Source organism: Sturnus vulgaris, chromosome 6 (assembly GCF_052056855.1).
Source record: "Sturnus vulgaris isolate bStuVul1 chromosome 6, bStuVul1.hap1, whole genome shotgun sequence".
NCBI lineage: Eukaryota > Metazoa > Chordata > Aves > Passeriformes > Sturnidae > Sturnus > Sturnus vulgaris.
The window spans coordinates 45,036,603-45,063,354 of record NC_142248.1 but is presented as its reverse complement, the minus strand read 5'-3'; the positions used below and the strand labels follow the sequence as shown (position 1 = coordinate 45,063,354).

The window sequence follows — 26,752 nt, the reverse complement described above, 5'->3', positions numbered from 1 at the left end:
AGCTCTGTAAGCTCTGCAGGAAGGAGGGCACAGGAATGCTGCTTTGGTATGTCTGGCTGCTCCATTTTTATTTGTACCATATTTTACTGGCTTTGTTTTCTAAGCTATTTTGATTCTATTAACTTATTAAACTTAGAGTCATTAAAGTCAGTGTGACAATCTTTCTTTAATGTAGGAATGTTGTCCTTTATTTTTTTTTTTCAAATGTCCTTTTTTCACCCCTAAAATATGAAACAGAGTAATTGTCCACAGTTCAGATTCTGCCTGTAATTGTGGGATTTGTGTTTGGAATTCACATTGTAGTTGTGGATTTAGTGTTTATTCCCCAAATAACTTTTTTTTTTCTTTGTTGTGGAAGGAGAATATCTGCTGTATCACTTGCTAATCCTGCTATTGCAGTTTTATGCCTAGAGCACAACTGGAGCTGTATTTACCACTGTAGGCATGGTGGTTGGTTTATTTTATTTAACTATTTTGAGTATCAAACACAGAGAAATTGCTGCAAGACTGTCTGGTGTAGGTACAGGATGAGCATCAGTGCTACCATGACCTGGCTGTCCAAATTTGGGTGTCTGCAGCGTCATTGTAATGGGTGTCAGGGAGAGATGGATTAAATTTAGCTCGGGTGTGCCCCAACATGTTGCAGCTGCTCCTCCTGGTGCAGTACAGGGCTAATAGAAATGTTTACATAGATCACCTTCCTACACATCCCAGGTTCAGCCACCTCTTTGGTAGCAAGTTGCTGCTGGGCAGCCACATGACTGCTTAAAGCTGTTTGGAGAGTAGAAATACACTACAGAGGGACGTATAAGTGGCTGTTAATGAACTGTCAGCTTAAAAAAAAAAATTAGAAATGGCCGGCTGGTATCTTGGGGTGCAGAAAATAGTGCTGGGGGTTTTTTCTGTGTGATTAAAAAATAATCCTGCTTTAGAAGCTGCTCTGTCTGCAGTTCACAGTGAAGTGATGGCATTTGGGTAGCAGGGAGGCAGAATTCCTGCCAGTTAAAATCTTGCTGTCCTAATGTGCCATTCCATGCAGTGCTTGGAAGCTGATGTACAGTGTTCTTCTGCCTTGCAGCAAAACAACTAGTGATTAAAAATTCAGTAGATGCTGTGGTTCACTTAACTACTTGTTCTTGCATCATTCAGGTCATATCACACAATTAATGTTGCTAATGTTCAATCTAGCTTTTTTTTTTTTACTCTAAGAATGGAAATTATCTGAACTACCATGGGATTTATAGAACTGTTTTGGCAGGAATTGGGCTATGCAAAGTAAGTTATTCAGGACTGTTTTTGCCCTTCCCTTAACTTGGAGAATCTTCTTTTGATTTCAGAAATATTATTTGTTCATGCCAGACAGGGCTGTAATTTCTGCAGCTTTTCTGACTTTAAAAATCAAAGTGTTTTCTCTTGATTGCTTTGAGATAAATGAGACTCCCTAGATGAGAAGGAAGAGGGGGAGAGCACGATAGGTGTAAGTGCTTGCTTTCTTACTTAAACTCTGTGTTTCATTTGGCCATAGAAGTATTTTTGTAAGAGAATTCTCATTTTGTTGCGGGCAGGGTTTCTGCTCCTTTCAGTACATCCACTTTTAACTTGCACAATTTTGGTTAATAGTATTCAATCCAGGGTGTCACTTACTTGACTTGGAAATTAGCAATAAACTTTACATTCTCCTGCTTATGTTTGTTTAATTATGTAAGTTTTGGGTTCTTTTTGTAACACACACAGATTCTAGAAATCTTTTCTGGGCTGCCTGAAAATAATATTCATGTAGGAAGCGACTTGTAGTTTGTTTTTACTTCTTTTAGCAGTTTTCTGCTTGGAAGCTGGTGTTTATGAAAGAAGCTTATCCACTCTCTTTGTGGTCAGTGCAGTAACTTGGTTTTGGTTGCCTTCCCTGCACCTTCCCAAGCCTCTGCTGCTGCAGTGGGAGATGCTCCTGGGTGGTGCCCCCTAAACTGGAGGGGTGTGTTGATATGAGCCTTCATGGCTTGTGCTGTTCTAAGAAAGATAAAATGCAGCCTGACAACAGAGAAATATTGCTGGGTATTTCAGTGCCTTTGAGAGGAACTTGCTGTGGTGGGGCAGCTCTGGGCTCCAGAGAAATTAAATTGAGGGTATACAGCACAGGTGGAGTATTTTGGTCAAGGGCACACACGAGGTGCAGCCCTGGCTGGAGAGCTGCAGGCTGAGGGGAAGGTTGTGACTTTTTAAGTGTGAAGCAAGGGGCAAATCCATACTAAGAATGGAAAAAGTGAATTGTATCACACAGTATGTGATGGGTATGCCTGTGAGCAAGGTTTTGGAGAAGTAATGGGCAAACCCAGGAGCCTTTGCTGACACATGTTGTTTGGACTTGCAGTTTGGGTGACTTTTTGTGATCTGTCAATTAGCACATCAAGAAGGTGTATTTTTAGTCAAGGCAGACATTTTTCTTTGGAAAAACCTGTTTGGACTATTAACTCTAAATGTACTTTGAGAGAGCTTGTCTCAACCAAGTTGTCAGCAATCAGTTTGAAAAATGAAGTCTTAGATATGTAAACCCTCCCCCAGGCTCTTCAGTGTCCCGTTCAGAATGATGGAAAAGAAAGATTCAGGCTGGCTTTTGCATATTCCTGCTTCCATGAATGCAATATCCAATGTGCTCTACTTGCAAAATTGATATTCAGGATAATATGTTTAATCTTCAATTGCAAAAAAAATAGCTTCACACATAGCTAATTCCATCTGCTGGAGAAATAAGAGCGAGGCTAACTTCATCACTTATTTGGGACCTGCTTTTTGCTCTGCTAATTACTATGTATGAACTTTGGAAATTTGCATAATTTTTTGGCAAACCTAAGCGGCAGCCATTTAATTTAGAATTTTTATTAACTTTAAACATCCCTAGCAACTCCTAAGATACTTCTGGTTCATTTTGTGGTTTTGGTGTTTTGCAGGGTTTGATTTTTAAAAGCTTCAGTAGCTTCTTTTTTCTTTTCCTTGCAATGACTTTACATAAGCAACAGCAGCTTGCTGCCATTTCCAGTAACTTTCAACCTGCAGTGTGACACAGAATTCCTTCTGTCATTTAGATAAAAAAAGTGTTGAAGTTAAGTTCTTGTAAAAAAAAAAAATTCTAAATAAGTAAAATTAGAAGGTAGGTTTAACGGTTGCTCTTCTGCAGTGTGAGAAGAGCACTTCAAATATTTTAAGAGTAGATGTATTTCCAAAAGTAACCTTGGGGAAACTGGGGCATGTCAAGTCTGGTCCTAATTCTGGTAAAAGCTGGTCTTATGATGTGAATTTTTAAGCTCCAAAGACTTTGGAAGTAAATTAATCATTGCAGATAGCTACTAAATGTTCTTTCTTACTCAAAAGCTGTATTTTGACACATTTTCAGCTTCCCAAGGTGTCTAGCCATGCCTTTTCCACTTGGTTTGCTTTTGTTTTTGTGACCTCCACCTTTCACTGATTTTGCTGGTTGGCAGTCAGTGGAGGCAGATAATCTGTAAAATATTGAAGCAGTTGGAATTTTATAGCAAAAAATACTGTCTGCTTTATTGGAATGCTGTCATTTGGAGTCAGCTGTTACATGCTGATTTTCTTTTGGAGGCAATAGACTGGATTAATTTTAAAATTTGAGTTATTCGTGCCCACTTTCTGTCTCAGTACCATCAGAAACTTCCTATGTTGCTCTGTGCAGTTGCACTCCCGAGTCTTTGTCTCTCTTTTCTCATCCCTCTTGCTCCGTTGACCACTTAAAAATGCAGTTTCTTCCTCGGGATGAACGGGGTTATATTGCCAGACTCTTTAATTCCTCTCTAATTGGCAGAAAGCCAAGCATAAAATCTTCTTCATAAGTCACCCTAGAGGTTTCTTTGTATGTGCTATTATTTTCTTTGCGTGCTAACATCATTGAAAATACTTTTTCTTTTTTTTTTTCACTCCCCCCAAGTCTAGACCAGGCATAATTATGTTCGTGTGTATGTGTAGGCTTGGGTGTTGCCACGCTGCAGCCCAACGAGCAATTTGAAGTCCTTGGGCAGTTTAAGACCAAAATTTCTTGTAGCATCAAAGGCAGCACTATCCCTTCTGCATCTAGGGAGGTGAAGTAATTTTCTGGTGTATCTGTACTTCAAAGACAAGCTCATGGTTTGTGCCTGTGGTCTGGCTTTCTGAGATGTGTCATACTGGAGGCTATATTTTAAAAAAAGAGTTTGGACCCTGGGTTCAAGCAGGACTTGTGCATCAGTGATAGTGGCTTGTGTTGGATTGTGGATTATGTTCATGTGCTTCCAGAGCACCCCAGCTCTCTTTTCATTTATGAAACTCTTCATTGAGGTCTTTGTATTGAGCTTCACCTTTACTGCAAAGTCTAAAAATCCTTTCCATCATGAAGCCTTTGCTCGTCTTGGATCTCTTAATGTTTTTATGTCTTCAGATCTGTGCTTCCTCCCACCCCGACTCCTGATGTTGAGACAAGTTCCCTGTAAATGTTCATGCAAAACTGCCTCTTCTTCTCCTGCTAAAAGGCAGCTCTTGCTTTTCCATGATATCTACTGTGATTTTTCCTATTCATTTTCCTTCCTGACCTCCTGTACTTGTCCTGGTGCTGGGGAGGATTCCCTGATAAACAATGAGGGCATGCAAGGCATGGTACCTTGAGACAAGTGTCAGGCACTTGATAAGGGAATTCTAAAAAAACCCCACTGTTAAGGAAATCTTGTTGCCTGAAAATGGGTTTATACACCTCAATTTAACTGTCAGGGCACCTGCCAGCAGATGTGGGACAGACTGTTAGTTCCTTGCATTTTTTCGCTTAATTTTCTCTCTAAAAAAGGATGACACTCTACTACTTTTTTTAATGAGGTAACTTTATCTTAATAAACAGATGAATGAAGTGATGCAAAGACTGCTTGGTTTTGGGGCTGAAATCTCTGTGAATCTGCTGCTGCTTCGGAAACTGGGGCTGTGGGAGGATTACTGATAGCAATGAATCCATCTTCCATGGTGTTAAGGAGAAAAAAAAAAAAGTCCCTGTACTTCTCTTAAAGTGCTTATGGATTTTTTTAGATGCAGTAGGACTGCAGATGTAGTCATATTAAAATATGAATCAACTCGCTTCGAATTGGTCTCGCAGCAGAAGGAGTTGGAGACGTGACTTTGGTACAAGTTACTGAAAATTCTCTTTTTAATGCAGCTTTGCAGCCTGTGCTGTGGATGGGAGCCCAGAGCAGCCTGAGTCATGCTTCCTCCATGGAGAGGACATGGGATGCCACCAGCAGTGGACTAAACCAGTTTTTCTAATGATTGCTTTGTTCAGCTTTAGCTACTTATGGGGTTGTTAAGATGGTGTCAGCTGATGTGTCAGCTGGAGGCCATGGGGTAAATTGTAGGATAAAGAGCAGTAGTTTACATGCCTTTGTAGCAAATGTCTCTGCAGCATTCTGCCGCCTTCTTCTTGCCTTAAAAGGGTGGGTTTTTTTGGTTTTTTTTTAGCCCTTTTCCTCGTTTGGATCAGTAGATGTATGGAGCAAGGAAAGGGTTGTGTATGGATTTTGTGAGGGTCACACTGCTTCATCCCTGACCTGACTGAGTCCAACAAAGTGAAGGCACCAGTGCATCCTGCAGGGATGGCCGATTTTCTTTGGGAAAATGTTTTTAAGAAATTTGGAAGAACGTAGGAAAATGTCGAGGAACAATTAAAAACTGAGTGAAATTCACTCAATTGGATGAATTCAGAGTGAAATTTCTTGCATCTCTTGTGGACCTATACAGAGCAGGTTTGTTGATGTTGTTTTAATGGTGGTTGTAAGGTTATTTTAGTTTAATATTTACATTTTTATTTTATTTTAAGGATTTGGAGAATGCCCCCTATCCCCTAGCTCTCCCCTGTGTTCCTTGGGTCACAGATAGTGACTTTATTGGAATATATGTAAGGCAGAGGCTGCTGAGAGAAGCCTTGTCTTTAATTAGACCAACGGGTATCACTGGGGTGGAGGGGAAGAGATGAGAGATCTTTTGAGCCTGAATAAATGTCAGATTATATTTTCTCAGAATTGCAGTTTGGAATCAGGGATTCACTGAGTTTCCATTTGGCTGTGGCCTGTCTGGGGCCTTTTTGCATCTTCCATCTCTTAGCTGCAGTTATGGGAAAGCTGCATATACCACTGTACAGACATAAAGCACAGCTCTTTAGGGGAAGGAAGGGTAAATGACCCAGGTAAAATGAGCCAGGCTGGAGTCAGTAAAACTACCCAGAGTGCCAGTAAGTGATACCTGTGTCCTGAGTTTAATATATTCACTTACCAGTGGTCATGCCCAGGAGGATTAGTGAGAGATGCTTTAACCTAAAGCTACTAGGAACAGCAGTGGTTTTTTTTTTTGTTTTTTTTTTTCCCCTCTCAAAAGTGGTTTGCTTTTACTAAAATAGCTAAATGCAGGCATGTTAAGCTTAATATAGATGTGTGTGGGTACCTGAGAAAGCATCCCATTAGGTAACCCTGTAACTTTCTCCTGGAGGGATGCTGAGAATATCACCTTTGCTGCCAGTCAGGACCAAGCCAGGCTTGTTAGCAGCTTGTAAGTGACAGCCCTACTTTGCTTTGTGGGTATTTTAAGTGGTGAGGGTAGCAGAGCTCCAGGGAGAGGTGATAACGTCTGTGCTGGTTTTCTTCTTGATAGGGGGGTGGCAGAGGAGGAGGAGATAGGACTAATTGCATACCTTCCAATTCCAGTTACTTCATTACAGAATAATCATTGGAGCAGCCCTGCAATCTGCTCTGATAGCAGATAAGTGGTGTGGCTCGAAGCACTTCAATCTAAACAAAACTTAAGTGCTTTTTCCTTTTTCCCTGGAGTGAAACTGTAATTTCGTTATGTGAATGTTAGCCAGGACAAAGTTGTTTTTGCAGCTGTCATGATGATTCTCTGGGCTTTGTGTTAGAGGTATGTCCCCAGTGTATGTAGCAAAAATATCCTAAAGTACTGCATTCCCTTACCTGGAAGCTTCAGTTGAAGGCTCTCCAAATGTTTGCCAGGTGAAGATCTGTTTAGCTTTGACATTAGATGTCTCAGAGGGTTTAGATATAAACCAGCGAAGGTTTGGATTATATTCCTTTCCATAGCAATACATGTTAATTAGCTTCTCTGTCTGCATTAGGCCCTGAAATAGTCAAGTGAAAGAGCCTGAGCACATCTCTGCTGCTTCAGAATACGAGTCCCCGTGGTGAGGGTGGTCACGTTGAAGCATTGCCTCATTTTGGTTCTCTGGTGTAGAAATGGTGTTAAATTCAAAAGAGAATTATCAGGCAGAGCTTGGGAGAGAGATGTTGCCTTTCTTTGAAATGGGGTAAAAGTTAATTTGTACTCTAGGCCGAACCCTGGGAAATCATAAAATCCCAGAATGTTTAGGTTGGGAAGGACCTTCAAGCCCATCTCATTCCAAACCCTCCCCCGGGCAGGGTCACCTTCCACTATCCCAGGTTGTTCCAAGCCCTGTCCAGTCTGACCTTGGACACTTCCAGGGATCCAGGGGCAGCCACAGCTTCTCTGGGCACCCTGTGCCAGGGCCTCCTAAAATACCTGGAACTGCTGTTGATGGTGATGACTTTAAGGTACCAATTTGAGGCCACAAGAGCACCTCAGACAAGTGCCTGGACTTTGCACAGTGCAGTACTGGCCAAACCTTAAACTCTCTTCAGGCTCATTTTTTCTGGACTGCCACAGAACCATTAAATCTGATCCGTTCCTAAAAAGACAGCTGACTGTGCAATGTGAATGTGCAATGTGAGCCACATAAAATTCTTTGTCTCTGCTTTGGATTTGAATGGAAAAGTAGTTTGTTTTCCCATTAAATTGACCTCAACTGTTGCTGCCCCAAAGGGGGTCTGTTCTTGCAGGCTCTGCTTGGCCAGGAGGCAGAGTGTGCTTGGCTCTCCCTGTGTTTTGCTGCTAACTCACTCCAGGACAATGGGAGGGTGGTAATGCACTAAGACAGGTATTTGTTAGCAGGTTAAATGTTTTGGGAAAGAAAATGTAATGTACTTCCTAAAAGTTCATAGTCTTGTAAGTTCAGGCTTGATTGTGTTGGTTGTAACTTGGGTGATGGGATTGATTGTGTGGATCCAACTGCAGCATTAAGCTCTGGGGATAAATAAGGTGAAGTGGTGTGAATTTCAAAGGAACAAAGAGTACAAGGCCCCCTTAACTAAGGCTTACGTTTTTAGGGTGGCTTTCAAAGGGAAAGGCCCAAACACACTTTGCAAACCAACCTGTGCATTGTGTACTGTAGTGGATCCATGCTTTGATAAGAACAGAGTGACTTATTTAATGAGATGAACTGCATCACCTTCTCCATTAAGAAAGGTATTTATTTATTCATATTGGGGAAAAATGCATTTTTCCTGAGAGTCTGTAGCTGATCAGACTCCTGCATCCCTTTCTAGTCACTGATGTTGCAGGAACAGGAGGCTGGCAGGTTGGTTATTGCCTAAATAAAAATGGGGAGTGTTTAAAGTGTCCAAACTTCAAGCCTGGAGTGTTGCCTGACCCTCACCTGCTGGGGATGTTGACTCACTGTGCTCTTTGCTCATGGTTTGTTTAGGAGAATGTTTTAGGATGCGAGTCTCATGTGGGAGCACAGGTGCCATGCTGCCTTTTTAAGAGGTTGGATGCCTTGACTTTGTAGGGAAAAGAAGCCAAGAAATGGGCTGTGATATCTTTCATGGTGCTCCAAGGGTAATCCAGGTGGAAAGGGACTCACTATGGACAGGAGGTTCAGCTGGGTAGTCAGGAAGCATCAGCAAAGCACAGCTCCTTCCTGTGAGTGGGCAAAGTTCCTCTACCTGTAAACACCATCACACACACCCAGCCTTGGCTCTTCTCTGGCTTCTGTTTGCCTTTTAATGGTCCTAGAGTGCCTCAGTGCTTCCTTCCTATCTTCCTGGGGTTTGATGGCCCCTCTGATGTTGGAATCAGCACATGGGAGCAGGTGGGTACTTGGTGAATGTCCATGGGATTACACTGCTGTGTTTATGACCTGGGATGGCTGCACTGGGACTTCTCACATGCTTCCATATCCAATACTTAGTTACCATCCATCTTCACTGCAGAAAATGAGTTGAAGGCAAATTGTTACTGGAGGCTTTTGTAGGGAAAACGTTTTTAATGAGTACCTGAAGGGCCACAATCCCATGGATTGTGTGTGGTGTCATGTAGCTGTGAGCAGGTTTTCCTCATTGCAGAAGCTGGATTGATTCCTCGGGGCTGGATAGTATCTGATTTTTATATGAGGGAGGGGGAAAAGCTGTCTGACTTTAATCTGAATTTACTAGGTACTTAATAAGAAAGACCTCTGCCCTGAGTGACTTGCTCAGCCTATGTTGTGTTGCAGGAGCTCCATGGAGATGAAGCCTGCTGGCTTTATTTTGCTCTGAAATGCATTTGGCTCAAAGTTGCTTCCAGAATCTCATTCTCCCTGATACTTCAGACTTGTGACTGGGTAACCTGCTGAGTGTTAAGGGTTGTGGCAAAGCCTGGGTGCTTTGGTGGCTGAGAGGTGACACCAGCACGTGGAACTTGTCCTTCAGGTGACAGGCAGGCACATTTCAGAGTGCTGTGTGCTTCTGCCTGTCTCATCCCTTTTATAATCTGCAATTTATATTTTTAAAGTAGGGGGATTGGAGTTGTTTTCTGTGCAGTTGTGGTCCATGGGAGCAGTTGGCTGTCGTGGTGTTTGGCCCTGGAGCTGCTTTGGTGGCCGATTGTGTAAGCAAGCGAAGGTATTTGCAGCAGTCACTTGGAAACTGGAGTAATTCAAGTCTTGATCAAACTCAGGCTCAAACAGGTTGTGGAATTTATTTATACAACACCACTGGGGTGTGTGACACTGCAGAGCCAAACAAACAGTGGTTCTCAGCCCTGAGGCTTCTGTTGGGTATTAGATAACGAGGGATGGGGTAATTACAGCCAGGGACATGGGTGGAGGGGGTAGAAGTGGGCGAGGGCTACATCCGTGTGGAGAAGGTGAAATGTGCCTCGTTAATGGCAGTTTTAAGAAGCTCTGGGTGCGTCTGGGGTTGTGGCAAGGCTGGAGGTCAGCTCTGCAGAAGGAAGTGTTGACTGAGTTATTGGAGACGCGTGGATTAATAAGGGAAAGCGGAAGGAGGCAAAATGAAACCAGCCAAGCGTACGGGGAGGGGCTGGGTTACACAGAAACTGAGTACAACAGCAGTGCCACTCCAGGGGCTTGAGGAATTTGGGTGTCAGAGCAGCCCCTGAGAATCCACACCCAGAGCCCAAAATGTGTGTGCTTGATGGGAACAGAGGAGCAGGTAAAGAAAGGGGTCTGCTGTGGCTTCTGGGGGCTTTGTGGTCCCTCCTTTCTGTCTGTGCTCCCTGGGCTCTCATGGTGCCAAATTGGCTTCTGCCCAGCCAACCTGTAGTTTTGCTGGGCTGGTTTTGGGGTGCACTCGATCAGTCAGCACTGAAGACTTGAATTGGTGGTTCTCCACGTCAGCAGTGCATGGGTTGTGCCCTTTGCTCTGGGCAAACCGGATCTTTTGGGTTTTAGGAGCTGGGTAGTGGTTGTTAACACCGTTACTGTGTCACTAATTTCCTTTTTCCTTCCCTTTTGCTCTTCAGAAATGCCATTCTCGTGACTGTGCAAGGAACCTACAGAACTGTAATGTCTAACCCTACATGGAGTAACAGCTCTTGGAAGGTACCACCCTTTTTTTTACCTACATGGCTTCATTACAGGTTGGGTTAATGATGCACTGATCTTTGCTTCAAAGCTTGAAAGTGAAGAACTGTGTCTTATGTAATGCTATCCCTTTGAGAGGGCTGGCAGTGCTGTGATCCTCCAGTCTCTGATTCCCAGAAAGACTGGGTGCAACCTAACACTTGGTTTGGGGTGCTGAGGGGCCATCCCTGTTTCTCTGTGGATGATGTCTTCAGGCAGCTCTGGTGTTGCCTTAGGAACAGATGGTGGTTTCTATTCAGAGAGCTGAACTAAGCTTTCTTCATACTTGGTGGCCATCCTTGGAAACATATTGCCCTTCTTTTTAGTGATGCATGATGGTTTGCCTGTTTCTTCAATTCAGTGACCTTCTGGATTGTCTTTCTTGAGGCTTCTAGGCATATTTATGAAGAGTATTGTGATGAAGTGCAGTTACACTTTAACATTTAGATTGAAATGTCTTTGGCCGTTCGTGCTGCATTAACCAGCTCTCAGGCGTTGGCTTGTTCTGCTGTCTGATCCCGCAGTGATGCCATAATACTGAATTTTGGACTGCCCTGTGCATTGCCATGGCAACAGACTGATGTCACACGCTCAAGGACATGACTTCAGTGCACGATCATGCAGAGGCACAATCAGATTTGTGGAGGAGAAAGCTGACTAATGCACATCTCAAAAGCAAACAAGGGGAATGCAGGTCACAGCTGACCAACCAAGGTGCCTCAGTGTGAAAATTCCCCACTTAGAGGAGGGGCTGATTCTGTCTCTAAGACAGGAACAGTTGTCTTGATGAGCTTCTCTTTGCCATGGAGAAGCAGATGACTTGCAGGTTTCCTTTATCTTTAAAACAGGTGGTGGAAGAAATCATTGTTTCAGGAGTGGGGAAATGCTCTCAGCTTTCAGAGTTTTGAACGGGCGCTGCTTTGTTTTAATTTTCAAGAACCTCTCAGTGGTCTTGTAAGCACCCTGAGAACATTTTGACTTGCTTAATGTTGTTCAAACAGTTTAATTGGTTTTCCAAAGCTTTTATTTTATCCATAACATTGGAAGGTGAAAGGGGAACTCCGCATCTGCATTATGGTCACATTTTCCTATATCCTATTAGCAGATTCCAAGATTGTTTAATGTGATCTCCACCCATTTCATTTGGCTGCAACCTTTGCTCCCATGAAAACAAGGCTGATTGTTCTGAATTGCTGTGTGTATGTGCTTTGGCACGGCATGAAGGTACCTATAATAACACAACCATTGTCTGGAAAAAAAAGGCAGTTTGCAGTAATAACTACAAATAAAAGGGTGCAGTCCAGGGGCAAGACAGATAATGCTCGTTTTCCCACCCATTGCACAGGGAGATTCTCAAACATGGTCACCCCTCAGCATGACAGGGCTGTGGGCTTTAGCCTGGGATGTGAATACTGGGAATAAGGGACTGAAATATTTGCATGTTGTTCCAAGTTTCTCTTTCCTGGCCGCGGTTCCATTGCTCATATCTACGGATGGGGAGACTGAATGACTTTTGCACAATGCAGTGTTTTATTTGCATGCTGTGAGCAGTTTAACAAGTGTGTGTGTGTGTGCTAAATGAAGCATTCCCACTTTCAGTGAGCAGCTGATGCACCCTTGGAAAAGAAAAAAAAAAATTAAAAAGTGCCTTTAGGTTGAACAGTGGGGTTTTGAGGGGTGACATTGTGCTGTGTGCTCGAGCGGATGGTGGGTTGTGCCAAGCCTGAATGTTAACTAGAAATGCTGTGAGATGCAGCAAATAACCAACTCACACTCCTTGGTGCTAAAGTAATTTTTGCTCATCTCTGCACTTTGTGGCATAAAAGCTGTTATAGTGCAAGATTTGGAAGTAACGTAATTGTTTTAAACGCTCGGTGTCACAGGAATTGAGGATATTTAACAGAAACTGGCATTTCTTGTAGCAGTTTGGTTGCCTCCCAGGACAGGAAACTGTGGAGTGTTAAAAAAGAGTCAGGGAAAGAGTTTTAACAACCCTCTCTGTAAATCACGATGCTTGAATTGAGATCCTGGCCTTGAGCTGAAAGGACTGGAAGCTCTGCAAGACCCAGTGATTCAAGCTGCTCTGCAGAGAACAAGCAGATAATGGTGATGGACTATCGAGAAGGCAGCCTTGCTGAAAAGAGAGGCTTTGTGATATGGTCAAGGGGAAGGAAGTCTGGAGAACTCAGAAAAGGAACAGATGTTTTTGGTGGTGGGGAAAAACTTAACTATCCCTGTAGTTTGCTCTTGCAGCGGAGCCAGCAGCAGGAACTTGATACCAAACAAAAGTAGGCACACCCAGGATTTAGCAGAGGGATCCTGGAAAGCTGAAAATCAGAGCTTTGGTGCTTTTCTGTTTGACAAATATCTTATATAGTGTTATCTGGCAGATATAATGATATATGTGTGTGCAAAGGTGTGTGTAAAACAGCTTGAAGGTGTTGATGATTCTCTTTAACAACAATAAAAGAAGTATTGATATATGAAGTGATACTCAAGCCATGAGAGGTGCTGTTCCTTGAGAAGGAAGTAATGACAGAAGATGCATTAAAAAAGAGGGTGAGGTTTTTTTTTTTTCTAGGGTGTGTTTATGGATGGTGATGACTTGAAGTGTGATAGAACAGTTTGCTGATCCTGTGTATCAAAGTACCAGTGGCAATGATTTTTCAAGCTGTTGAAACTTGCATCCACAAAAAAATATATCTATTTTGTTCTTCCTAATAGGTTAATCCACTGTAATTGGCTGTGAAATCAACCTGGGGGAATTTTCCCATCTGTAAGTGATGCACAGCCTCTTTGCTGTCTACTTGGCAACCGTACCTGCAGATAATTAAAAGCTGTTTTTTAAATCCACTTTTCTTTCAACTCTTGTTTTTCTGCATCTTGCTACTACTCTGAGAGCTGTCAGTCACTCTTCTGGCCAAGATAATGTACTTTTAGGAAAGGAAAACTGCAGGTGATCTTATAACTTTAATTTTTTAAAAAAGGCAAAAAATTACAAAACTAGGTGAATGTGAGGAGCTTTTTTAGAAATGCAGCAGGGACATGCATGCTAAAAGTAACTAAACTTTTCCAGTCCAGTATGGAAAACTTTGATTTTCAGAACTCTGGTGCCACTTGCCCTTCTAAAATCAATAACCAGGCCCCCATGGCTGGCTTAGGAAGCAGTTGCAGTTACCCAGAAATGACAGGAGTTGTTGAGCACAGGGATCCTCTGGTTTCAGCAAATACTTTCATTGCTCTGTAGTGTTTTGAGAGGCTGAAGGGTGGGATGCAGCTCCAGTGAATTTCCAGATTCCTAACAGTGTGAGGGACTGTTTTTAATAGTGATGATAAAAACAGCTATTCCCAGTTGGAGGTTTAGTCAGTGGTATAATTATCAGAGCTATGAAATAGTGCAGGGATGGCTTGGGCTGGAAAAAAACTAAGGCTTGAAATTTATTTTCTTGAGGGAGCTGTTTGAAATTATTTCCTGCAAGCTCATAGAAAATTGGTGAGAAATGTCAAATGATGAGGGGCTCAAGATTGGTGATTGCTTTGGTAATTCAGTGTTTGGGCTTGCAAGCTGCAGCTGCCTTTGAGAGAGAATTGGATGTTGAAAGCCAGGGTGGTGAGTGGGAGCTCTGGAGTGGCACATTTGGTTTGTAAAGTGAGGATTTCCACAGCAGGGTCACAATCCCCAGCTCCAAAGCTGGCTCACTTAAACCATCCCTTCTAAACCACAGTTGTGGGCTTCTTGTTTTCTGCTTCACTTCTTAGTGATTTGGTGGGGTTTATTCATATTTTCTCTATTTTGCCCAAGAGGGGGAAACTCTGAGAAGAAAATTGTGCTGGAGGGAGCAGTGGGAATATTGGGTTAGAGAGCAATGCAGGTATTATTTCCTTTCTGTCTTGATTATAAAGCTATTTTTTTGACCTGTTAGAGCAGGTCTAGAGGAGACCACAAAGATGCTCTGGGGACTGGAGCACCTCTGCTCTGGAGCTGGGCTGGGAGTGTTCACCTGGAGAAGAGAAGGCTCCAGGGAGAGCTCAGAGCCCCTTGCAGGGCCTAAAGGGACTTGGGGAAAAAATGGGAGTGTGACTTTGTACATGAGCAGATAGGGATGGGACAAAGGAGAAGAGTTTTAAAATAAAAGAGGAGAGATTTGGATTAGATATTGGGAAGAAACTCTTCCCTATGAGGGTGGTGAGGCCCTGGCACAGAGAAGCTGTGGCTGCCCCATCTCTGAAAGTTTCCAAGGCCAGGTTAGACAGGGCTTGGAGCAACCTGGGATGGTGGAAGGTGTCCCTGCCTATGGCACAGCATTAGAACAAAGTGATCTTTAAGGTCCCTTCCAACCCAAAGCATTCTAGGATTTCATGTTTTCTGAGTTTTTTCAGAAAAAAAAGTTTCAAGTCTTGTAAAACAAACCCGAATCTGATGTTTTCAGTGGACTTTAGAAAAGTTCATACTTTCAAAATGCTTATTAACATGGAAAGAATTGCACCAGAATTATTTCTGGTGTCCTCTTATAGGTCTGTGCCACTGAATTTTGAAGAGGAAATGTGAAAAGGGAAAGGCGGAAGCAGAAAGCAGAAGTTGACACAGTTCATAAGCGTGCAGAAGTTGTCTTTTACTGAAATTTCAGTGCTATTTTGGGGCCTTTCTTTTTTTCCCTAAGAACGAATTACAATGGAATTTGTGCTATGCTTAGGATTTCTGAAATTTTAATTGTGTCAGTTGCTAGGTGTGTTGACTACAAAGCTCTGAAAATATCAAACTATTTTTTACTTCTATAATTCTTGAGTTATTAATGGGAAAAAAATCTTTAAAAACAGAGCTAAAAAAAGATTAAAGATCCGTGGAGCTGGTAGGTTTCCAGATTAGCTTAGATTTTAAACAGTCCTTTGAAACAATCATGCAATAAGATACTGTATTTAATGCTGATCTCTTCTGCAGTTTACCAGTCAAAACCCCTGAGTTTCTCTGAAGCTGAGGTGGTTCAGCAGATGTTTTGTGTATAACGTTCTCTTGAGAATTTCTATAAACTCAGGTGGTGCTTTGCTGGGAAGGATTTGTAGTGTGTCCTCTTGGCTGCCTTGTGTCTTCATCTTGAGCCCTTTGGCCATGACGTGTCACAAGTCTGTGCTTTGTGTGTTCAGAGTCATTTCTGGTCCCTTTAAACGGGTTCTGTGCTTTTTTACAAGCTGCAAAGCAGTTTAGGGTGGGAAATACCCTGATTCTACTTTGGGATCGTTCCCCTGTGTTTGTGTGAGCCCAGCCCTGCTCACCAATGCCCTGTTCTGCTCCTGCTGCTGTGTCTGTGCTTGGATGAGCTCTGCAGGTGCCTGCTTCTGGATGATGGATATTGAGGGCTCCACTTGGATCACAGCTGATGTGAGTCTTGTGTGCCTTGCTGTGCTTTTCCTCCTGTCACTGGGGAGGATTCCAGCTTTGTGTTGCTGCCTGTGACTCCCTGGTGTCCTGTTTCTTTCCCTTTCCTTGCATGACTTCACGCTGCAGGCCTGGAGCTGTAGGAGTGAAGCTCATTCCTGGCAGCCCCAAATGATGTCAGAGAGTCCCTCCCAAAGAGACCTGGTGGCAATAGAGCTCGGGAGGCCTCTGGTTGGAAAGAGTGGCTGCTCCCTGTTGAGGAAACTGGGGCTGAGTCACCTCTCCAGAAGGTGTGTCCTCATCCAGGAGCTGTGTCACCAGGTCCAGGAGTTGTGTGACAACATAAGAAGGTTGTGTGGCCTTCATGGGGATGAGAAACCTCATCAAGTTTAACAAGTCCAGGTGCAAGGTGCTCCTGCTGGGTCAGGGCAGTGCCAGGTGTGAGAACACACTGGGACAAGAAGTCACTGGGGACAGCCCTGCAGAGGAGGACTTGGATGGATGAAAAGAGGGGTGTGAGGCAGCCATGTGTGCTCACAGCCCAGAGGGATAACCGAGACCAGGACTGCTTCAAAACACGAGTGGGCAGCAGTCAAGGGATGTGATTCTCCCCCCACAGAGAAGCTGTGGCTGCCTCATCCTTGCAAGTGTCCAAGGCCAGGTTGGATGGGGCTTGGAGCAGCCTGGGACAGTGGAAGGTGTCCTTGACTGGGAGTTGAAACTAGATGGACTTTGAGGTCCCTTCTAACCTGAACCTTTCAAGGGTTCTATGAAATAGGATTCTATGCAATAGGATGTTTTCAGAGAGCTCAGATACTCAGAAGTCTGAATTCCCCCCTATATCAGGGATCCCAATGGGGTTTGCACCATATCTCACAAGAAGTCAGAAGTGAATAAAAGAGGGAGACTGGGAAGTGGTCACTCTCCATACAAGGAGGAATATTCCTGTCCCTCCTGAAGACTTGCCATTAATAATAAGCTGTGAGTGATTGTAGTGGGTGACTCCCTGGTGCAGGGGACAGACACATCCATCTGCCCACCTCTCACAGGCTGTCCAGAGGAGGTTGTTGCCTGCCAGGGCCTGGAATCTGAGATGTCACAGAAGGACTGCCAAGAGAGCTTAAAGGTCAAGGTAAAGTTCGTGAGATTAACTGATTACTGCTGTGGACAAAACAAAAAAACCCCACATCATTTATTGATGGATAGAATAGTAAAATAATAGTAAGAAACAAGCATATAAACCAATCTTCTCTCCCCAGTTTCACTGTGGGGCATGACCTGCTCTGCCACAGAGCTCCCCTTATCCTTCCCTGGCCTTGGTGGGGTTTTTTCTCATTGTCTCCATCAGATGTTCTTCACCCTTTCTTCAGTGTTTCTTCAGTGGTACCAGTAGGTTCAGTGATGGGCTCAGCCACATCCTGTGGTGGAACATGAGGAGCTGGCTGGAAAAGGCCTGGGGTAGCCCTGACCTTCTCCAGCAGAAGCCCTGTTAGAACCTGACACTAATTAGTGATTTTTTTTTTTTTTTTTTTTTTTTTTTTTTTTTTTTTTTTTTTTTGGTCTTAGATTGTAACCTGTTCTTTGGGAGCTTTATGCTTTATTTTGTAAGACACAGCTGGAAAGCCCAGAGAATCCAAAGCTTGTTCAGAGGGTGTGGGTGGTGGTGTGTCTTGTTTGTTTGTAGGTGGGTGGGTTGTTTTTAGATATTCCTAAGGAATCTCTTCTGGTGGAAGTTTGCAGATGTAACGAGGCATTTTGTTCCAGAATGTGCTGTGAAAAATGCTTTGAACATCTTTCTGCATGAAATCTGTCCTGAAGTTGGGTATACTTGGATAGCTCTTTCCCTAAGTGCAGAGCAGACTTTTTTGTAAACTGCTGACCCATAAACTTGAGATTTCTGAGTTCAGCATTTTTGCCTTGTCCTTGTGAGGTGGAAGATAGTTCTCTGTGAAAGTGTGACATTGGGGCACCAGCCTACTTTACACATAAGTTTGAAAAGATTTAAGATCTTGTGACAATTCACGAGAGCAGAAAACACTCTTACACGAGAATAGAGTGGGTTCAGGAATATGATAGGAAAAACTTGGACATTTTGAATGACAGAAATCATGGAATCATAGAATATTAAGGGGTTGGAAGGAACCTTAAAGATCATCCCATCCCAACCCCCTGCCGTGTTCAGGAACTTCTCCCACTAGACCAGGTTGCTTAAGGCCTTATCCAGCCTGTCCAAATATTTGCAAATAATGGCACAGTTCCTTCTGAAACTCTTTTTTGGTACTGTTGTACTTAATCTAGTGTTTGTACTGCTGATTAAGGTTTGCTAAATTTGGAGACTCTTAGGTAAAATCTGGATACTTTAGAGATGCCCAATGGATATTGGAACCTCTCAGCCCTGCAGTGGAATGGCAGAAGGAATCCATGTCATTCTGCTTTGAGTCTTGTGTGTGTCTGTGTGGGTTTGGTTTGCTTGGGGTTTTTTGGGATTCTTTTGTGCCTCTGTCTCTGCTGAAAAGAAATCCTCAGTGGTACAGGACGGAGAAATGCACAAAATATCCTTTTGGTTAAAGAGTAAAATTCCACAGAAGTAAATAAAAATGAATTTCGCCTTATTCTGCTAAACTGTGTAGGTCTGGACCTGTGATCAGGGAATATGGGGTAGTCTCAGAAAGGAGAATTGGCAACCCAAGGGCTGGTCCAAACCAGTTAGAGCCATAGAAACCTGTTAAAGCCATATTTCCTCCAGTGAGTTGAGTTTTAAAGCTGATGAAATTAGTGCTTCACTTTGGGTCACCTGCTATGGGGTTTTCCTTAGCAGAGTTCTAAAGCAGGAACTGTGTTTATTTATTTGCTGGATGTTTAGAAGTCAGCTGTAGTTTTCTTCTGCTATTTTAGGAGCCATTTCATACCCCATGGAGAGATGTAGAGGAGCAATTATTCCTGCATTTTGTGCCGTGGTGCAGGGGACCTTCTTCCCTATGTAGTGTCCTGTATGAGATTTTTGATTTCCTGGTGACATTTTACTTTGTTACTATTTACCAATCCAAAGGCCAGGCCTATGCTGGAGTACACAGATGCAGAGATACACGAAGATGCACTTGTCATCAGAGTTTTGCAACTGAGTTTATTTCTGTTGTGTTACAAGATCTGCCATGAAACAGGAGAAGGAAACTTCAAGAATTAAAATGGGTCCTTATCTCCCTGCTGCTGGATCGTTAACAAACTATTCCTGGTGAACTGGTGAGGAATTTCTGTCAGGCAGGGCATGTGATGGTCACTTTATGAGCTGTCACAGCAAAAACAGATCCACCCTCTGCGTGCCAAAGTGAGTCAAGTGCACCTCTCCAGCCAGGATCCCTGCTACCACGGGCAAAACAGGGTGATGAAATGATTGTTGGCAATCCTAATCTGCCATGTCAGGGTTGTAATAATAATAATAATGATAATCAGGATCTTTTTTAGCAGGCTTATGTTGTGCTCTTGAAAAAGATGGGATTCTTCTTGCTGGTTTTGACTGGCTTTCTCTAAAGTGGGGCGGGTTGGCTCTGTCCTGGTGTTCAGGCTGATCTTTCATAGAGGCAGTCTGAGTTTCTGCCTCTGGTTTGTCGTGAAACTCCCTCTTCACGTCAGTTCTGCATCTTGCAGTCCTTTCTACCCATCTTTGCATGAGCAGGAGCAATCCAGCGAGACCTCAGCCTCACAAAACGAGGGCACGATGTCTCCAGAGCTCTGGGAGTGCTGCTCTATATATTTGGAACCAGCTCTATTGCTTCTATAATAGGAAAGCTTCTGGAAGCTTTCTCCTTCCTCTCGCCCCAAGAAAGTAGCCTTTCAGCTGAGCTTTCATTAATTCCCAATCTGCATGGCAAAACAGTTGTAGTTTTATAGGCTAAATAATTCAGATGTAGCTCATGGATCGTGTGGCCTCGAGTGTGGTGTGTTCAGGGAGGATTTTTGCCTGTGCCCCATGAGCTGAGGGTGCAGCAGGCACAGCCCCACTCACAGGGGCTCTGCTACCCCCAGTTTGTCATTCAGGGCATGTGACAGTGCCAAGAGGTGCCAAGGCAGCTTTCTAGAAAGCAGAGTGATGTGTGAGCCCCGTGTGTTTGTCAGCAGCACTGCCCAGTGAGGGATTTACTGGTTTTGTTTTCCTCTTGGATCAAGCAGAACAAATCTAATGAGCCAGTTCTTAACTTCTTCCCAGCTGAGCAGCGAGTGATGTCCTTACCCAAATTGTGCAAGGCAGCTGAACCCTTTCAGGAATAGTTGAACAAGGGAAACACTTGTAATATTATTTTTCCCAATACTCATGCAGGGCTAAGAGGGTGCAGCAGAGCTTGTCTTTATTTTCTTTTTTCCTTTCTGAGATTTTCCTTTTGAGGGGACAACTTAGTCCTTCCAACACTTACCCACCTAGAGAGAAAGCATGTGAGCCACGAATGTGGAGCTTTCTTTCTTTCTTGACGTGATCTTGGAAAGAAAACAGGTTCTCCCTGTAGAGCTTCATTGGAATAAGCATTTCACATGCTTATCAGTACAGCAAGTAGTGCTGTTTGACAGCAGTGAGGAGTCAAATGTTGCCTTGGAGCCCTACATGCTCATTTCCCTGCTTCTGAAACACTCTGCATTTTGCCCACTGTGCATTCAGAAGTGTTTTTTTCCACTGAAAGGACCTAAAATCCACTTTGTAGCAAACACATTTCCCAGCATGATTCCAGGTGTGGATTGGAGATGGCTGAGTCCAGTCTGAGTTTCTGAGAACCTTGTCCTGCTGGGCTTTGAGTTCCTGCCAAGTCAGGGGTGAGTGGGTTCAGGGAGCTGACCACTTTGGGTTAATTCTGTCCTAGTCCAGCTCCTGGAGCAGCTTCAGGTGAGAAATTAGGCAAGGAGGCAGTGCTGATAAAGGGCAAGGTGTGAAAGACTGAACAGGCTCAGCTCCTGGAGTCTCTCCTCATGAGAGAGGTGCTCCAGACCCTTCATTGTCTTTGTGGCCTCTCTTGATTCTGCTTACATGGGAATCTTCAGTTTTCATTTACATTGCTGCTCTGTCTGGTGTGATCCAAGGATAGGAGCTTGGAGGAGCTTTGAGAAGGAAGGGCTGGAGTGAATTTGGTGGGGAGATGAGCAAAGGGTGATGGTAACCAGGTCCTGCTACTTTGCCAGCTCTGGTTCTTGGTGCCTAGCAGAAGTGCCATCAGCTGCTTTTGGTGTGGGAATAGACACAGGAAGCTCCCCCACATGAATTCCAGCTGGAAACCCTGGGGCAGTTTCATTGCCTTTAGATCAGATAATACCAGATCTGATTGACCATGAAACAGAGGGGAAGCTGAGCACACAAGGTTTCACAAGGCAAGTGATGCCTGTGATGGCTCCTTTAGGATTAAAAGGCAGTTTTTAGGTGTTTTAAATGTGTAGATATTACCTGAAGAATGGTTAAGAAGAAATGGTTGTGTTCCTATAGGTGTCTAAGAGGCTGAGGACCTGGTGTGTCAGTCACCTCACTGCCACACCTGGGAGCTGCTGTGGATTGTTCCCAGTGGGAGTGTTGGGATGAGTAAAGACTTTGTGCCAAAGCCTCTTGCTTAGGAGGATCTGGTGCTGTTATAGGTGTCCTGAGAGGTGTTTGGGGAGGGAGGGATGGCTTGGCTGGGGAATGGCAGAATTGCATGTCTGGTGTGAATTACTCTTTTGGAGACAAGGATCATATGACAACCTAAGCTTGAGCTCCGTGGTGGCAGAATGGACATGGAACCTGGTTCTTGCAAGAAAATAAATACCCTTATCTTATTGTAAAGCCTCAGCACTGACTTCTTCCACCTTAATGGCTTCTTTTGGTATTAACTCCTCTGAGTTCTGCTCTGAAACACTTGCTGCTGCTTCCTTCTGCATCCTGAGTGTGCTGATGCTCTTTGCCCAGCTGATCCAGAGTGACATCCCTATGGAGCATCCCAAAGCTTGCCTTGCATGTAGGTGGGGTGGTCAAATCTGTTTTTACACATATTTTTACCAACAGGGTGATTGTTTCTCAGATCCAGTCCCGGGGCCGTGGCCTCTTTTCAAGAAAGTAAATTTTCTGAGAGGATGTGCCCACCCTTTGAACTGGTTTGTTGATCAGTTACTGTTGCTAAAACACACTTGCACTTACCAAAATACTGAAAGCTGTAGTGAATTGCTACACAGATGGGGAGACCTTGACTGCAGCCTGGTTGAGTTGACACATTTGTTTTCCTAAACTGCAGCAGTTTTCAAACCTGGTGATAAGACAGGGAATTTTGTGGGACTGTTCCTTGAGCTGCTGTCCACGGCTGAGAGGATGTGATGCTTTCTGCTGCCAAAACCTGAGTCCTTCCCACGTCTTGTGCAGAAAGGCATATGTTTGGGGGTGGTTTCAGAGAGGGAGAAGAGCATGATTAGGGTTTTAACTTCCTCTTCTGTTTTGTTTCTCTGTGCATCTGTATTTCAGTTTTTCGGGCTGTACCCGCCTCAGTGCAAAACTTAACAAATCGGCTGCAGCTCCTTCTGCTAAGGATCAGCCTTGGTACAGAAACAGTGGTAGTTAAAAGGCAGTAAGTATATCTGCTAGCTTAAATGCTGGGATTTTTTTTTTCTCTTTGCTTTTTTTTTTTTTTTTAATTCACAAGCACAGCTTTTTACTCCTAACACAGTAGGAATTTGTCAGGAGCTTGCTGGCATTAATAGTCTATTTCAGCTCTTTTCTATAGCCCAGCAGCTACAGAGGGGGGAAAAAGCATTCTTTGTATGGAGCTGTGGTTGGGTCTGTGCTGCAGTGCCCATCTGAACTTGCCTGTGTCTATTTTGTCAGCTTTTGCTTCCCTCTGGTAGTTGCTGGTCCCTTCCTAAATTCATGAAATCTCACCATACAATACCAGTGCTTGGATCAGGGTTCTGGCTGCTCCTGACCTCAACCACTTCTCTTGATGGTTTTGCTTCTCTAGCTCTTCAGTGCAAAGAAGATATCTTTGGGTTTTAATTCTTTGTTTGGCTTTTTATCTTTTACTTCTCAATTGATCTCCAGAGGAGTGGCACTAGGACAAAACATGTGGTATTCTTAACCAGGGATCCATGGAGAGGGTTTCAGCTATTGGAAAAGTGAGTGGCATTCTTGAAATGGTGTGGTTGCGTTTATTTGGGTGTGGATATAATCATGTTTCTGTGATACAATTCCTGCTGAGTTTGAAATGCTAGTGTTAGTAAAGCCAGAAGGAGAGCCAGACAAAAGCTTGGAGAAAAGTCAGAATTTCAGTGCCTCTTAGTGATGGTTCATGGGAAAGTAACGATTTTGTGTTTGATTTTCCTAAAGCACCGGGCATATGCTTTTTCTTCTCTGTGAATTACTGTTTGTGAATATATATCTTTACAGCATGAGAACATCAGAAACAGCTGGTTTTGTGCCTAGGTTTCACTCATAGAGGTAGGTCCTTGTTAGAGACTCTGGGTAGTCTGATGAAAATGGTGTTTAACTACAAAGCTTCAATTTCTGCTGTTGCTGATCATGGCAGCCTAATTCCTGGTCTTCCTGAGTCCCTGGAGCAGAGGACATGCTCTCCTCCTCCTGCTCTGCCCCTGCCCTGCCTCCATCTCCTCCTCCACCCCACACGTTTCTTAGCCTTGTGTAGAGCTCAGCAGAGATTTCTTCATGAAGACTGGAATGTGTTTATATAATATTTTATATATTATTTTAGGCTCCTGCTACTCAAATGTAGGCAAATGCTTAACCTCTTATTCGCCATCATTAGACGAACTGTGGAATTGTTGTAGCAGACATCAAGTCAGGTGGATCTAAACCAGCTTCTGTTTTTTCCTGCCTAGGAGGTTCATCCTTCACCATTTTCCTGGCAAGTGTGGCTACCAAGAGCAGGTTTTCCAGGCCAGGAGTGTTTAGTGGGAGCATTGATTATGAACCACACTGATCAAGCAGTGCTGAGCTGGATATAGTGGGAGCTCTTCTATGTTGGGAAGGGAGTGATGTGAGAATCTCAATTTCTGCACAAGCAAAGGTAGGGCAGCAGTAGGAACACTGGGCAGAGCTGCTGAAAAGGAGAGAGCAACCTGCTGCACTAAATCACAGCTCCCTGGGGACACAGTTCCATAGTTAGCATCCTCAAATGGCATTCCTTTATTACGGCATCATTGTGCACGGTCCTCTAGAGAGGAAACAAACGCTCTCTAAAACAATCTGCTGGCAGCTCAGGCTGGAGTATTTGAGGTTTTCCAGGGCTCTTTTGCTGTGTCACTCTTCCCTTTAATGTTCCAGCTTGAAGGTTGTTGTTCTTTCTCCATCAAAGTGCGTTAAAGCGCTGGTAAGAGTGTCTGCTCCAAGGACAAGGTGGAGAAGGCAGCAGCCCAGGGAGAACAAGAGATACTGCAGAACAGCTTTGTTTTGGTGTAATCTGTCTTATCTGCATGTGATGCAAAGACAGGGCAGTTTTCACAGGACCTGGAGGCTGCGTGGTGACATGTTTTCTGTCCTTTTATAAAATCCGCCACGTTATTTTGATTAGAGCGCTAACGTAACTCCTGGCAGCCTCAAATCTCACTGCTAGCAGCTACTTCCCTCCAAAGCCTGATGTGGTGTTAACAAGCAGAGAGATCTTGTGCGTCCTGTTTACATGGAGCTGGGAAGACAGCGTGTTCTGTGGGAGGTGCCAAGGTAGCTGCAGTTGGATATAAGGTGAAAAAAACTCTGTGTGTGCAGACAGGCCTTGGTGGGGCGTGTTCATTTGTGTTTGGTGGTGTTCAGGAACTCCAGCTGCAATACTGGCATGATGATGTTATGCTCTTTTATATCTGAATATGTATCTTTTATATCTATGCATGTGTAGCATGCTTGTGTTTGTATCTATTTATATTGATATGTATATAGCTATTCTCTCTCATGGGAAAGTCCATGTCCTGATCATCTGTGCTTGTGATCTTCTCACGTAGCTCTCTGTTGTTCAGTTTTTAGGTGGCAGAGGCACGAGTGTGGGGCAGGCAGAGCTGATGGGGGAGCCTGGGGTGTAGCCCAGGATGGACTGGCTGTGACGACGTGCCTTAGCTGGAGAGAGGTCGTTACCATGAAGAGTTCCTGCAGAGCTGGCCTCCACAGGGAACCACTCAATTCCACATCCTCCACCTTCCATCAAGTCAAACGGTACGAACAGACTGGCTGCTCTGCCTGCAGCTGAGGATTCTGCACTGATTTCTGCCTTCTCCTTGTCCTCTCCTATTGTCTTGTGCTGTCACTCAAACGTTTGCTCTACATTCTGATTTTTGGGTGGCGTTTAAGCGAAACGTTGTAATGGCTTAAGGGCAGAAACGTTCTCTGACGTTTTTATTTGATAATGACAGCTACAGATTCACTGCAGCTGGCAGTGTACTTGCAGAAGTCCTTGGGTTTTCTAGCAGCAGCTGTAAATCAGTTTGGGAAACATGACTTTGAAGTAAAACTTAATTGGTGAAAGGCTCATCAGAGTAGGCTTTAAAACATGCAGGCAGCTTAAAGCAAGTGGAAATGCTGGCAGTCACTGTTGTGGTTTGTCTTACTATGGACTAAGTAATTAGATTAGTTTAAGCTCAGATTTTGCATTGCTCACTCTCCTGTGTCTCTTATTAAGGAGAAATGCACGATTGATTTCAAACACTTGTGCTTATGTGACAATTAAGTGAACGCCTCTCAGTGTGTCTCCTTATAGGAACACGGTGCAGAACAACTTGTCCTCGTGCAAATGCAAGGACATGCCAGTTTGCTGGAGTTCAAACTACTTCAAAATATATGTGTATTTTTTTTTTTTTTTTAATTCTTTTTCTGAAACCAAGGCTCTTAAACTTCCTCAGTCTGGAGGAAGAGCGCCAGCTTTTTGGTTTCCAAAGGCTGTGTGGGTTTAAAGCAAACTTTTAACCTTTGTTCTTTGTGGTTGTGTAGACAGCATATACTTGCTATGTTAGTCTCATGGTAATTTAATGCTGGAAAAGACTTCCTGGGTCACCCAGCTCCTTGCTTTCCCAAGCAGGATCTCATAATCCCTTTTGTGAATTTAATCCATCCTAAAAACATTTACATCTTTTCTTGAATCTTGTCTTCCTTCCTCCTGTAGATTAAGCTATTACTGAGGATGACAGATCTTGCTCTGCAATTAGGAACCTTCTTTTCATTCCCAGGCTGAACATTCATGACAGTTTATAGACTCATTTGAGTTTTTGTTCCTTTATTTTCCTTCTGCCTAAAGACCACTGCTTATTTTCAGTGGTTTACCTCTTCTGCATTCTGTAAAAGGGGTTTATAATCTTCACCTGTGGTTTTGCTAAGTCACCCAAGTGTTCTCTAGTAGCTTCTTGTGATTCCCCTAACAGAATATTCTTAGTCCTGGCTAAAAGTGTGTGCTGTGCTCTGGAGCTGCTCTGGCTGAAGGGCTTCTCACTGCTGTCACAGCATCACCTCCACTTCCCTATTTCATGGTTGTCTCTATGGTGGCCAGTTCTCCTCAAGTTACTTCTATAATTTATTGGTGTTCCTCTTGCTGGTGCATCACTGCCTGCATTTCAAAACCCTCCTCAGTTTCTGTTAATTGGGGTTTTGTGCCTCTGCTGTTTTGGAACTGCCTCTATTTCTGTGGGTGCAGAATTAGTGCTGAGGTCATTCCTAA

The 26,752-nt window shown here is 43.7% G+C and overlaps 1 protein-coding gene and 1 long non-coding RNA gene across 6 annotated transcripts in view; both read left to right on the top strand.

Moving 5' to 3' along the window:
- Positions 1–26,752, top strand: part of LOC148223471 (uncharacterized) — a 94,871-nt gene that overhangs the window by 54,557 nt on the left and 13,562 nt on the right. The gene's annotated exons all lie outside the window — the stretch shown is intronic.
- The window catches only part of FBXO34 (F-box protein 34), a 39,365-nt gene that overhangs the window by 2,976 nt on the left and 9,637 nt on the right, over positions 1–26,752 (top strand). The window contains exons 2-5 of one of the 5 annotated variants that reach the window (XM_088166406.1): positions 10,633–10,711; positions 22,570–22,672; positions 23,143–23,216; positions 23,488–25,260. In XM_088166406.1, coding sequence (XP_088022532.1) covers positions 25,184–25,260 — 77 coding nt within the window. In that variant the 5' untranslated portion in view covers positions 10,633–10,711; positions 22,570–22,672; positions 23,143–23,216; positions 23,488–25,183. Of the gene's footprint in view, positions 1–10,632; positions 10,712–22,569; positions 25,261–26,752 lie in introns of all 5 variants that reach the window. The other 4 variants (XM_088166407.1, XM_088166403.1, XM_088166405.1 and 1 more) reach the window with 4 other exon arrangements.